At 31.8% G+C, this 14,517-nt stretch overlaps 2 protein-coding genes and 1 non-coding gene across 3 annotated transcripts; 2 read left to right on the plus strand and 1 right to left on the minus strand.

The window, feature by feature from the left end:
* Positions 1-1,430, minus strand: LOC114180878. Its single transcript, XM_028067169.1, has 2 exons — positions 111-1,430; positions 1-6 (listed from the first exon to the last, which is right to left on the minus strand). The coding sequence occupies exons 1-2, from the start codon at positions 1,428-1,430 to the stop codon at positions 1-3; spliced, it is 1,326 nt and encodes a 441-aa protein (XP_027922970.1).
* LOC114182793 lies at positions 781-886 on the plus strand. The gene has a single exon (XR_003604229.1). It is a non-coding gene; the product is annotated as a small nucleolar RNA R71 (small nucleolar RNA).
* A 7,840-nt stretch (positions 1,431-9,270) lies between the features above and the next one.
* On the plus strand, positions 9,271-12,355 carry LOC114181521 (transcription factor LAF1-like). The gene is made up of 3 exons (XM_028067993.1): positions 9,271-9,557; positions 10,467-10,596; positions 11,505-12,355. The coding sequence occupies exons 1-3, from the start codon at positions 9,362-9,364 to the stop codon at positions 12,106-12,108; spliced, it is 930 nt and encodes a 309-aa protein (XP_027923794.1). The 5' UTR covers positions 9,271-9,361; the 3' UTR covers positions 12,109-12,355.
* Positions 12,356-14,517: the final 2,162 nt, after the last annotated feature.

The raw sequence follows: 14,517 nt of genomic DNA on the forward strand, positions 1-14,517 counted from the left end.
TTACCACTTCGGGTGGTAATAGATTTACAATGCTCCTTGGGATTAGTCTGTGTGTTGGCTGAAAATTGACTTGTCTGCTGATCTGATAATTGTTTCGCCAACTGTCCAACCTGTGTTTCGAGATTTCTGATTGAAGCTTCTGTATTCTTCTGATTGGTCAAAGAAGCTTGCATAAACTTTTCCAAAGTATCCTCCAGTTTAGATGTTCTGTCATGCACCGAAGGATAATGTTGTTGTTGTTGTTGATAAGGAGGTTGTCTGTTTGAAGGACCAGCATCTTGCTTCCATCCAAAGTTCTGATTTGGATTGTTTCTCCACCCCTGTGAAAAGTTATTATTGTTGGAGAAATTACCTGGTCTTCCTTGGTTGCTCACATATTGAACTTCTCCTTGTGAGCTACTCTGATAAGAACAATGACCATTTGGATGATCTCCTCCACAGAAGTCACATCTCATGGGTTGTTGACTAGGAGAAGATTGCACAACTTGCAACTGCTCTGGTAATTTAGACATCTGCTTCGTCAGTGCTTCAATCTGTTGAGTCAGAATCTTATTCTGAGCTAAGATCGCATCTGTAGTACTAAGATCAAGCACTCCCTTCCTCTGAACAGTTTGTCTATTATGCTGAGCTTGATGATCTGTGGATGCTAATGCCTCAATGATTCTTGTTGCTTGCTCCGCATCTACACTCATCATTGTTCCACCTGCTGCTGCATCTAATATCATCTTGGTGTCAGGCCTCAGACCATTACAGAATATGTTCAACTGAGCAATATCCTCAAATCCGTGATTTGGGCATTTCCTCAATAAGGAATTGAACCGCTCCCAAGCTTCACAGAATGGTTCATCTGGTCCTTGCCTAAACGTTGAAATATCAGCTTTAGCTTTGATGTAGCGAGATGGTGGAAAGAATCTGTTCAAGAATTTCTCCTCAACATCCTTCCAGCTGTTCAAACTCTGATTGGGATGTGACTTAAGCCATTCCTTTGCTTTACCTGCCAAAGAAAAAGGAAATAAACGCATGTACACATGCTCAAGATCTCCTGCTTGAAAGCCCATGGTTCCTATCAATTCATAGAATGTAGAAAGGTGAGTGTATGGATCTTCATTATCCATTCCAGTGAATTGATGAGAACTAATCAAACTGAGGAAAGCTGGCTTCATCTCCAGAGTTTTAGTGGTGGATGGTATTGCTATGCTAGAAAAATATCTCGGCCCTTGTTGCATAGCATAGTCTCCAAGTGTCTTCCTGGCTGGAGCTGGTCTTTGATCCTCCATGTTTTCTGATTGAGGTGTGATGGAAGTACTGGAAGATTCTTCCCTTGTCTTTCCTTGCTTCTTTTTGCTTTTGCCTCTGTTCCTTCTAGCTGTCTTTTCTATTTCTGGGTCAAATGATAATTGATCTTCAGGAACCTGACCTCTTAAAAGCATAAATCAAACAGCTCAAGCAAGGATTAGTACAAAGGAAAAATTTAATAAGCTCTCTAATAAAGAAAAATATACACAAAACTGGATGAGATAACTAGAAATTTCAAAAGAACACCGTTCCCCGGCAACGGCGCCAAAAATACTTGTTGGTCTCTTGGCAAGCGTACCAAAAGTCAACTGTAGTATAATGATTTGAAGTAAGAGTGTCGAACCCACGAGGAACGGATTCAGTTAAAATAACTAATTATCTCGATCAGCATGTATATACAAAGATTTTAATTTGAGTTGACATTAACGATTGCATGAAATTAATACAGTAAAAGCGGAAAAGTTTAGAAAAATACAGTAAAAGAAACTGGGATTGAATTTCATCTATCTCCCTTGTCTGTAATCTGGATGAATATAATATATATAACATCTGAAAATACCAATATTGATGCACACTCAAAAATCATTTATATCGATTCCTCGCGTATAAAATTCATAAGATTAGTTTCCTGAAATATTGATTCCTCACATATTCAACAAACTATCCAGCATTACGATCGAGTGTTAAAAGCAATTGATATATTAAGATCTATTCCTAGCATCACAGTATATCAAGTATCATTGTTCAAATCAGATTTTCAGAAATACTTTCCAGTCAGATCTAAAAATCAAAATCAAAACATCTATTGATCAGATAGAAGTAAGCATTAAGAGTAGAACAATAATACCAATACTGAATAAAACAGAAATGCTATATATAAATATCACCAGATTATATCCAAGTTCGAGTAGATTACATTCAATCCCACGGAGCAGATTAGCTACTCATGGTAGCCAACATAATCCTATGAACTAAGAAGAAGAAGAAGAAAATGTGAACTCTGTGTAGCTCGTGGTCACAGCTCCAGCAATTCTGCAGTTTTCTCTCCAAAATCTCCAAGCTCCCCGATGTTCTGAACCTCCAAAACATATATACCCACGAAGTCTCGCTCAAGCTACCTCAGTCTCGCTTGAGCGAGACAGCATTCTTCATTCCAAAGAAAGCCTCTCGCTTGGGCGAGATGTGCTGAAGCCAACATCTCGCTTAAGCGAGAAGGGTACTTCAAGCTGAAGAAAGGATCTCGCTTAGGCGAGAATGGCGGTCTCTGAACTCGCTTGGGCGAGAATGGCGGCAAAGGTGGTTCTCCACTGCACGAACTCTCGCTTAAGCGAGAGTTTGCTCGCTTAAGCGAGAATGGCGGTTGTGGCCTTTAGCTTAAGCGAGCCTGCTTAAATTTGAGCGACCTTGACAGCATTCTTTCCTTATTTTCTCTATTTCTTACTTTCTCCTTCACTCTTCTTGAGTTCTCTTTAATCTTTCCTGAAAAACACACAAAATAGGATCAAATGATTTCTTTAAGTCAAAACTTGGAAGCATGTGATTGAAACTTAGGTTTAGGGAGAATCAATATGAAATGAACACAAATTTAAAGCATAAGTGCCAGAGTTTGTTATGAATCTTTACTGAATTTTGGCACTTATCATCCTATTGTTTGCTATTACATGTTTGAGTGCCTATTGTTTTGCGTGTTTATAATCTGTTTTAAATATCTGCTTGCTCAATAATGATAAAAAATATTTTTACTCTAATTTACCCTTTCTCTTTGTGTTGTGTTTTTTGTATGGCTTTTCCTTTTTGCAATGATCATCAATTATTTGGTGTGAACAGATGTGAAAATTCCTAGTGGTTACCATGCAAATGAGGATGCTGCTGTGTAGTCTAACCCTTGTGTTGGATTTTGACTCACCATTGAATCCCTTTTGAAGAACAATATTATTTGTAATTTCTTGCTCTGCGAGCAAATTTCAGTTTGAATTGTTGCTCTTATTAATTATGTCATTGACATTGTTTTGTGCCTTAACCTTCTTTTAGTATGTTATTGATATTATAATAGTTAATACTTATATACTTCCTATTGTGTACTTAGTTTTATATTATAATTATGCAACATTTTATTTAATAGAATTATTCTATTTAAATTAAATGTCACACTAAAACTCACAATCGATAATTTTCAGTTTTTAATATTGTTATTTATTTACTTTTACAATGTAAAATATTATTTTAATGATTTTTATAATTATTTTTATTTTCTAATTCATTCTAAAAAATGTAATTTTACCATCACACAATTATATAAAGACATTTTATGGTCAACAAACCCTATGTTCCTCTGTCATTCCTTTCCTCTACCATTCCTTTTTCTCACCGCAGACACCTATGTTCCTCTGCTATTCCTTCTTCTCACCACAGACAACTAATTTCCATTTCCTTTGCTTTAGATTTACTTCACTCAGAATGCATGAACACAAACGTCATAGTAGAAGGAGAAAGAGAAGGAGAACTGCAGAAACGAATAAGCGAAAGAGAAAAAAAAATCGAAACTTTGAAGGTGTGAGAAACCGCACTTCCCCAGAGGTTCTTCCTGCCATACTGCTTATTAATTTTAAAAAAATTCATTTCAAAAATAAAAGCCACGTAACCTGGCCATTAAATTCAAAAATCAAAGCCAAATAAGCTCGAAGTAGTAACAATATGGTAGTCAAATGATGATTATTCTTACCATAATAATGCAAAATAAAATTTCCAACTTTTCATACTTTTAAAGTTGAATAACAAACATAATGCAATTTAAAGTTGCATGTGAATGACAATGGTGTGGGTAAAGTTTTGATCTAACTATATATTTTTGTACAAATATTTTTTAATAAAGTTAATCTAAGTTCGTCGCGATAAAAAATCATTCAAATATTATAAATAATTTTCGAATATTATAATTAAGTTGACATTTACGAAGTAGATAGTATTTGTTATTATATATTTATTAATTTCATAGATTTGAAAGTCAAAATGTCATTGTAACACATTATCCCAAGTAATGAATTGTAAAAAAGTCATTCTGACAGCTAAAATTAAGATAAGCAATTAAAAATCAAGTAGAATTATATGTTGATCTTATAAAGATATTTTGGTTCTTCTAAGAATACTCAACAATGTTACACTCCTTTTTTATTTATTGTTTTATCGCACTACAAGAAAATGTCTTATTAATAACTAATTTTAGTGACTAAAAGTTGTTAGTTACTATAGTGACTAATTTAGATATCAATTTACAAAATTAAAATTTATTGATTACTAAAATAGTCACTAATATAAATAAAAAATTATAATTGGTTACTAAATCTGTCATTAATTAATTAATTAAAAAGCAATTTAATAACTAAGTTATTTTGGTAGCCAAAATTTAGGTAGCTAATTTTTAGTGACCAGTTTTCTTTGGTAGCCAAAATTATGGTAACTAATTTTAAAAATCAATTTAGTGACCAATTATAATTTTTTATTCATAATAATAACTATTTTAGTAACCAATAATTTTTTTACTTTGTAAACTTGTATCTAAATTAGTAATTATAGTAATTAACAACTTTTGGTCACTACAATTAGTTACTAATGAAACATTTTTTATAGTGTCGTGTCTCAGATGCCTAACAATTTTCACATAATACATAATTAACGAGTTACTATCTTTTATATCCTATGGCAATCACAATGCATCAAACTGAGATGGTTGTTCAGGGAAGAATTACCTAGAAATTTTAAGAGTTGATTTTGAATCCAAAATAAACTAGCTTCTTTTTTCAAATATATTGTAATTTTATTTGAATGTTTTATTCTAAAAATTAATAGTAAAACTCTCGCTTGTGGCTATCAAATGATTATTTATTTTAAGCTTTGTAATATAAAGTTAATGAGGTTTTTTATCATTTTAAGCTTCATAAACACGTAATTACTGATCATAATATTACGATTAGAAAAGAACCTGTAAAATAAGAACTTTCTAATTAACACAAATTCATAGAGTGAAAAATCTAATATAAAATATTTTTTTAACTCTTAGTGGTCCTGTGGAAAGACCAGAGACACCTAGATTAATAAAAAGGATAATACAGTAATTACAATCTTAGGACTCAAAATATACAAGCATTGATTATTTTACCTTTTTCTTACATACAATTGTTCTTATTTTAAGAAAAACATAATTAAAATACTTTTTTGAATGCAATAAAAAATACGTATATTTTGTTTTTAAGAAACCTGTAAAAGCATAAACGTTCTTTAAAAACACATTTTTAAATATGTTAAACAGACACTACTAAATGTTAAATTGAAAACAATTGTTAAATATTAGAAAAGTATGCCAATGAACTCCTTAGACTATGAAATAGAATGCGTGTTATATATAAAACGTAAACAAATCGTGATTAATATTTGACTTGTAGCAAATTTCTTGACTCGTGCGTCTTAATAATTCTCTTAAAATAAGACTCATGTGCCTTATTATTTAAAGAAATGAAAACAAAAACCTACTACTTCACAATAACTTAGCTAAGAAACATATATATACCAATGCCATACAACCTCAACAAAGCGAGACAATACGTTTTAAAAAGGTTTAATTATGCCTTTGGTCCCCATTTTGGAGTCAAAATCTCAAAATGGTACCCAAATGTTTAAAAGTCTCAAAATGGTCCCCTTTTTTGTTGAAACGTCTCACGTTTGCCCTTGCCGTTAAGTCAACGTTGACGCCGTTAGAGGGAGTGCCACGTGTCAGTTCCTCGATTTTTTGAATTTTTTTATTAATTTTTTTTTGAATTTTTTTTTTTAGTTTTTTTTTTGAATTTTTTTAAAAAAATTAAAAAAATTGCCACGTGTCAAGCTGTCATCGTGCCACGTGGCAGTGACAGTGACACGTGTCAGTATTACGTCACGTGTCATTTTCTTAGTCTCAATTTGGTTCCTTTATTTTAATTTGTCTCAATTTAGTCCCAATTTTTGTAAAAATGGAGCAATTTTGTCCCTCTCCAAATTGAAATCAAATTTAATTTCTGTATAAATGTACACAAATATTTCCATCAAAATTGATATTTCAAGTAAATATTGTTAACCAAATTAAGTTCATTTAATTAATATTTTACATTGAACTTTATTTAAAATGGTTTAAAAGTTGTTAATAGAAAATAATGTTAATAGAAAAAAAAATCATAAATTACCTAGTTCATGTTACAATAAAACACATATAAATTTAAAATTTGAAAACAATTTTAAGTAAAGTTGAATGTGAAACATAATTTTAACTAAACTTAGCTATGTTAAAAATATATAATAAAAATATCAATTTGAATAAAAATATCAAATTTAATAAAAATATTGGTATAACATTTATATAAAATTAAATTTTGTTTCAATTTGAAGGGGGACAAAATTACTTCTTTTTACAAAAAATTGGGACTAAATTGAGACAAATTAAAATAAAGGGACCAAATTGAGACTAAGAAAATGACACGTGGCGTAATACTGACACGTGTCACTGTCACTGCCACGTGGCACGATGACAGCTTGACACGTGGCAATTTTTTGATTTTTTTAAAAAAATTCAAAAAAAAAATTAAAAATAAAAAAAAATTCAAAAAAAAATTAATAAAAAAATTAAAAAAATCGAGGAACTGACACGTGGCACTCCCTCTAACGGCGTCAACGTTGACTTAACGGCAAGGGCAAACATGAGACGTTTCAACAAAAAAGGGGACCATTTTGAGACTTTTAAACATTTGGGTACCATTTTGAGATTTTGACTCCAAAATGGGGACCAAAGGCATAATTAAACCTTTTAAAAATTATAAAACGCAACATTTCAATCATACAATATATTGGGCTTGCATAAATTAAACACTACAAATCATTAAATAACGTTTAAATTATTTCAGATATAATTTTTTTTTATTAAATATATTTTTAGTTTCTAAATTTTAAATGAAATTGAAATTTATCCTTGTCTGAAACTTTAATACATTTTGATTATCAAACTTTAAAAATAAATGGATATAATTTTTTAACCTAATTACATTAAATTTTTTTTATGTACCAAACACGTTTCATATTAGTATTTGAGTTGTTTACACCAACATGTTTCGCCTTCAATATTAGTTGGAAAACATGTTTGACATGTTAAAAATAATTATATATTGAGTTTAAAATATTATATACATTCATTTTTAAAATATATCAAAATTTTGGACGTGGACAAATTTAAATTTTGCATCAAAGTTCAATAAAAACATTTTTAACTAAAAAATATTTAGTTTTTAAAATGGTGTATAACTTAGTTAGTCAATATAATGATATAATCAATATAATGATATAATGATTAATTATTTGTGATATCTAAATTAATTATTATTTAATATTTTTTTACAATGATGGTGGATAAAATAATCATAAACTTTTTTGTAACTAGCAATTATGAATGCATAGTCAAATCACTGGCTAGCATAACATTATTCTTGTGTAATAACTTATTTGTAGGAGCTGGTATTTATGTCTTCACCTGCATACATCATATCCAATGATGGATGAGAAACACTGGTTTCCTTAGCACCATTAACTTTGTCATAATATTTTTGATTTTGATGTTTGTATAAAGAATGGAGGAATTTCTTTATACCAAATACACTTGTCTCTTTCTTTCTGCCACCGTGTTCCATAGCTGCACGTTCATTTCTAGTCCTATAATTAATCATATTCTATCAACTATGTTAACCTAATTTGGCCTTTTTCTTCATTTCTCATGTCTTCCAAACTAAGGAAGATATACTATCCAATTCTACTATCCGACACCGGTAAAAAATATAGTTGTTAACATACTTACAAGGGAAATGCGAAAGCAAAAACAAGATTCGGCTTTAATAAGACTTTAAGAAATAATAAACATGAATAGGAAAATGATACTATGACTTCCATTTTCAAACTTCCATTTTTTATTTCTTGACGTGACTTAGTATGAGTCATTGATTAACGCATCATCATTTTTTTCTTTAAAATAATCAATGACTCATACTAAGTCACGTTAGAAAATAAAGGATGAGAATAAAAAGATGGAAGTCAAAACATAATTTTTCAATTGAATAAGATGTCTATTTAAACGGCTTAAAATACACTTACAAGAAAATTTTTGAAATATTCTTTTCTCAAAATTAAAAAGAAAAACAACAATTTCCTTAAAACTTTATCTTATTTTTTTTACATACAAATTAATTTTAGTTCTTTTTGTTGTCGTAAGAGTTTGTAGAAAAGTTCATTTAAAGAAAATCTATATAATTATTTTTGCAATATACAATATTATGCTAAGTGCTGGTGGAGATCATGGAGAATGTGTAGGCAAATGTTTACTTAATTAAGCCTCGAAATTGTTCAGGCTCCGGAAAAAAAAAAAGGTCTCCTCTCCATTTTTAAAGGAGACAAATTTTGCATCAACTAGATAAATTTAAGATGTAGATGGAGTTTGAAGATTCTTCTCTATCTTCAACAAGGGCTTTTGCTTAGAATAAGATTTTGATATCAGGTAAGAAAAGAAACTAGACATTAAAATACCTGGTGAAGGCTTAATTAAATGACCAGGACAATGATTTCTTTAAAAGAACCTGCAAATAAACAAGTTTAAAAATGGCCATTCAAAAAAAATAATCATGTTGCATTTGGGGGGTTTTGAACTGTGGTGTATACTTATTTTGATGAATGATTGAGGCCGAAAAAATTGACAAAAACAGTGATACCTATGGTACAAAACTAATCCAACAATTTCCAATTTCTATTGAGGTAGAAATAGAAATAGTTTCATACAATACAATATATTTTTTTATGTTATCATTTATGAAGGGTTTTCATGTACTTGGTTTACATATATTTGTTTATTCTGCTTCCAAGTTTCAACTCTTTATTTTTGCCATAAATTATGAACATGTACTGCACAATCACACCTGTGTATTGCATTATATATCAGTCTGCTTCTGCACTATTTCAATGCCAAATATTCTCTCTTCTCTATTTTCTTTTATTCTCTCTTTAGTTCATGGGAAACCAATCTTACATTGAACTCTCAAATTCTGACAAAAAAAGAGAAAGAGGAAAAATGGAAAAGCAGACACTGGAAAAAGCAAAACCAAAATACAGAAAAGGGTTATGGTCACCTGAAGAAGATAATAAACTCAGAAACCATATCCTTAAGCATGGTCATGGATGCTGGAGCTCTGTCCCCATTAAGGCAGGTGAGACCCTTTTCATTCCCTATGATCCTTTATCCTTCACATCAGTAACATATTCATGATCCTTTCAAATTAAGGAGCATTCACTGGTTTCTCTTAGTTGAACTTTTTTCATTTAGATTAAGTTAGTTTTGGGCAATTCAAGTATGAAGCTAAGGGTTATGTCTTTAGAAGGAAAGGTCGACCGGGAAAATATAATACTAATGATACTTGAGTATAATTATATAAGAAATTGACACCACTCTTAATCTAAAACCGTAAGATAATAAATTTATGAGTTATCTTTATATATTGTTTCACTTTTTCATTTTTACCTAACGTGGAAGTGAGACTCATATTTGGATTCCCATCACTAAATCTCACGTTCAGTAAAGATGGAAAAATACAATAATATATATATAAAAAAATTTATAAATTTATTAATTTTTGGACGAAAAACGATGTTAACCTTTTATGTGAATCGAAATTTTGCATCTGTCATCCCAGTAAATTTTTCCCAAATATAATGCTAGTGACCAAGTTGAAATGGGGACATTCTTGATTGTCTTTGTGGCAGTAACAAATTTGACAGGTCTAGTGAAGTGTATTAAAAGTTTAAGAAAGAGTTCAGACATTCTTTAGCAGAAGCAAATTTCAAATTACAAGAGTTGAAATGTGGTATTAAAAGTTCAGAATCTTCATTGAGACAACCTAAGCCTTTTTAATGCTTCTGAGTAGCAAACTTCTATGTTTTATATAACTAATTAGAAAGGCATTTTGAGTCAACATTATACTTTACCAGTAAAACTCAAAGTTTAAGCGAAGAAGATGCAGTATAACTTTTAATATGGTTTATTTTTGCAATATTTATAAAGGGTAAGTTTGTATTTATTTTATTTCATGTTTAGTCCCTAACTTTACTTAAATTTCTAGGCTTGCAAAGAAATGGAAAAAGTTGCCGACTAAGATGGATTAACTACCTGAGACCTGGATTGAAGAGAGGGGTTTTCAGCAAACATGAAGAAGATACAATCATGGCTCTTCACCACATGTTAGGGAACAAGTAAGCAAAAAGCTGAACATTAATTTTTCATTAATTATAATGATTTCAAGTTTACTTGCAACTTTGAAGTAAAATAAGTAACTTCTGTGATATTTTAGTTAGAATAACGACAATAACTTATCTACCTAATAATTAGTGCAAATTGACAAGTCAAGATAAACATTTTTTTTTCTTCTAACTTTTTTCGAGGCATTAAGTTAAACATTGTAATTGGATAAGCCAGCTAGCTATTTATATTTAATGTTTTTTTAATATTTTGTGGAAGCAATTGGGTCCTATTTAAAATACTACCAAAAGGAAAAAAAAAATGATAGGTTGGTCAAACCATGAACTGGCATGGTTAACAAATTCCATTTTTAAAAGAGAGAGAGAAGAGAATGTGCACATAGAAAGACAATTTTTCTAGTATTTTATTTTCCCTTCACCTAATTTAAATTAAAATTTTCCAATATTAATTGTTTTAGTCGTCGCCATCATACATTATTAACAGTTTATTAAATATTTTACAAGCAAATATGCTTGTGTATTCTTTCCTCATGTTTGTTTTGATACGGAATTATTCTTTATAATTGTGGGGGGTATTTAAAAATAGTTTAAAGGACATTGTGATCTTAAAAATTCAAAGATTGATATAGTTTTATTTTTTTTAATTTATAAATAAGATAAATTAAAAATAGAAAACTTTGTTTCTTTTTTTCCTACTATAAACTACTTTAATTTATGTATCATGGCTTCATTCCCCAATTTTATAAAACAAAGTCAACATCAACCATGTTTGACATCTTTCATTGCTTTCAACTCTTCAAAACAAAGCTTTATAGGTAGAACTTTTGCATTTTCCTATTTCTTTCATAAAATATTTTTATTTTATTAATATAAATTGCTGAAAAAGTTGTTATATTGGTCAGGTGGTCTCAAATAGCACAGCATTTACCAGGAAGAACTGATAATGAGATAAAGAATTACTGGCATTCATATCTGAAGAAGAAAGTGATGAAAACTAAGGAAATGGAATCTGAGAAACAAATTCAGCATGCTTCTTCAAGTTCAGACACAGTGGAAAATTCACTCTCTCCACAGAAACTTGCAACTCAAGATCCAAGTTATGCATTGCTACAAAACATGGAAAAACCAGCAACACACTCTGATAACTTTTTCTCACAAAGCTATGATTTTTCCAAAGAGGCTTGTCAGAGTTCACTGCCAAAACTCTTATTTTCTGAGTGGCTTTCAGAGGATCAAGTAAATGGTGCAGGCTCAGTGAATTCTGATGATTCTTTGGTATTGGGAAATATGTTTGATCAAAACTCATCTTTCCAAGAAGCTATAATGCAGTTGTTGGAAGGGAACTTTGGTGAAGAGTATCATAATAGTTTAATTCACAGTTCAACCAGTGAGGTGTACAATTCACAGCTTAAGCCATCAAATCAAGTGGATGGAAGTGATTTCATTCACTGCATTCCTGGGAATGATTTATGCAGCAATTTCAGCTTAATCAATCGGGCTATGTGAGTAGCTGGAAGGAGTTTACAAGGTGCTAAAAAAGGAAGAATAATTTGTAATTAGAGATACAGAAAAGAAGAAAAAATTGATCATTGTAAATTTATACTTCTAAATTGTTTGAATTGTACTCCTACCCCCACACAAATAAATTCAGTAAGTTAAGAAAAATGTGTATTTCATTGTGATTTTTGCGGTGCTGTTTAAGCATACTCATGTACATTTGCTTCAAATCAATGAGTCAAAATCTTGTGGTTTCGATGTTCTTTTTCCCTGGAACTGTTACACTGATTTATATGCTATGTGAGAATTCTCATCAGGAAACTCATTCTTCTTTTTCTGCAAGGAAACAGAAGTTCAGAACTACACACAATCAACACTCTCTCTCTTGATCACCACTTATTTTGAGAAACAGAACACAAAGCAAGATAGTAGCATGAAAATGGAACTTCAATTGCAGAATAGTGTTAAATTTGCAGTGAAGTGATTGAACAGTGGTTTTAGGTGTACCAAACTAAGTACAAGAGCAGCAGAGAAGAATAGTTTACCGTAGTCTTCCGTTGAGTAATGTTTAAAAATTAGACATAACCACTGTTCTATGTAGCAAAGAAACATAACGAACACCAACTAGAATTAAATCTTGAAGGGACTAGTTCCTCGTTAACGCAGTGTTCCTTTTCGTGGTTGGTACTGTAGGAGGTTATTTGAGAAAGCGGATTTCGTACCTAAAACGCTTTCCTTTTAAACGATTTATGCAGATCTGAGAGAGTGGATTTGGGGACGGAGGATTAATCCATCTGCGCAAAAGTGCGTTGACAGTCGTATTATGTAAGCCACATTACCAAAATACCTTTGTTTAATCACATTTCCCGTGCAAAAACACTTGTCATGATTCCTTGGGTACACTAGGGTGTGTCATTGTGAATGATGTTTGGCAACGTGGTGGTCGTAAATCATTGTGAGAGATGAGTGATGGTATTATTGTGTGTTGGGTATTGGGCTCCCTTCCTATGTGGAGAAAAGGCCCAAAATTTGAGAAGCCCATGTCTCACTTAAACCTAGTGGAGAGGAGGCTATAAAATAAGGAGAGAGGCAGAACAATAGAGTCAGAATACACTGAAAGCCCTAACACATAGAGGGAGAGGTGGAGGGAAAATTCTGTTCACGTTTTTCATAGAGCTGTCGCAGTAAATTCGGCGCTGCGGATTCGTTCACCGTTGGATCGAGCTGAAATTTTTACAGAAGGTTCGGAACTCATTGCTCTTCATTCTGACCGGTCGGATCTTTGATACGAGGTCTGAGTTGGGAGATATTAATTTCGCACTGCAGCAGTGATTTGTAGAGGTTTTCCTCTCTTGTTCTTCTCTATTTGAAAGCTTTGTTGCTTTGTTATTTGGTTGGGTGTTGGCACTAATTTGTGCTATTGATTGAGACTCTTTTGTACTCTTGTTGATCATAGTGAAGCTATTTCTTTGGTCTGGACGACTCGTGGTTTTTACCCTTGATTTGAGGGGTTTTCCACGTTAAAAATATTAGTGCCTTTATTTGTGCTTTTGGTGATTTATTATTGCTGCTTTTTGATTATTGCTCCTCATAGATTTTGGCAAGTTAGGGGAAATTATATCCGCTGCATTCTCTGGTATATTGTTTGTTGTTGTTTTCCCCATCAGAGTGGCATCAGAGCTCTTGGTTGGGCTATATTTACTTGCTTGAATGATGGAGGCAAATGCAAAGATGGTTGCTTTGAATGGTACAAATTATCATTTGTGGAAGGGCAAGATGAAAGATTTATTATTTGTCAAGAAATTGCATCTTCCGGTCTTTGCTACACAGGAGCCAGATTCTATGTCTGAAGAAGAATGGGACTTTGAGCACCAACAGGTATGTGGTTTTATTCGGCAATATGTTGAAGATAATGTTTATAATCATATTGCTAATGAGACACATGCCAGAGCTTTGTGGGAGAAGATTGAGTCTTTGTATGCTTCTAAGTCGGGCAATAATAAATTGTATTTGTTAAATTGCTTGATGAATTTGAGGTACAGGGAGAATTCTTCTATTTCTGATCACTTAAATGAGTTTCAAGGGCTCCTAGATCAATTGTCAGGAATGGGCATAAAGTTTGATGACGAAGTTATGGGATTATGGTTGCTTAATACTCTATCAGAGTCTTGGGAGGTATTTCGGGTTTCAATTACAAACTCTGCCTCGAATGGTGTTGTTTCTTTTCAAATGGCAAAGAGCGGTGCTCTTAATGAAGAGATGAGGAGGAAGGCACATGGTTCTTCATCTCAGTCTGAGATGCTTGTTACAGAAGCTAGGGGGAGAAGTCAGAAAAAGGAACATAAAGGTGGTAGAGAGAAGAGTAGGAGCAAGTCCAAGTCAAGATACAAAAATTTAGAGTGCCATTTTTGTCATAAA

Source organism: Vigna unguiculata, chromosome 4 (assembly GCF_004118075.2).
Source record: "Vigna unguiculata cultivar IT97K-499-35 chromosome 4, ASM411807v1, whole genome shotgun sequence".
Classification (NCBI taxonomy): Eukaryota; Viridiplantae; Streptophyta; class Magnoliopsida; order Fabales; family Fabaceae; genus Vigna; species Vigna unguiculata.

Coding starts and splice junctions, on each gene's coding strand:
- LOC114180878 (XM_028067169.1), bottom strand. CDS start 1,430: ATGCTTTTAAGAGGTCAGGTTCCTGAAGATCAATTATCATTTGACCCA.
- LOC114181521 (XM_028067993.1), top strand. CDS start 9,362: ATGGGAAACCAATCTTACATTGAACTCTCAAATTCTGACAAAAAAAGA. Junction 9,558..10,466: donor CTCTGTCCCCATTAAGGCAG/GTGAGACCCTTT, acceptor TTAAATTTCTAG/GCTTGCAAAGAAATGGAAAA. Junction 10,597..11,504: donor CACCACATGTTAGGGAACAA/GTAAGCAAAAAG, acceptor TATATTGGTCAG/GTGGTCTCAAATAGCACAGC.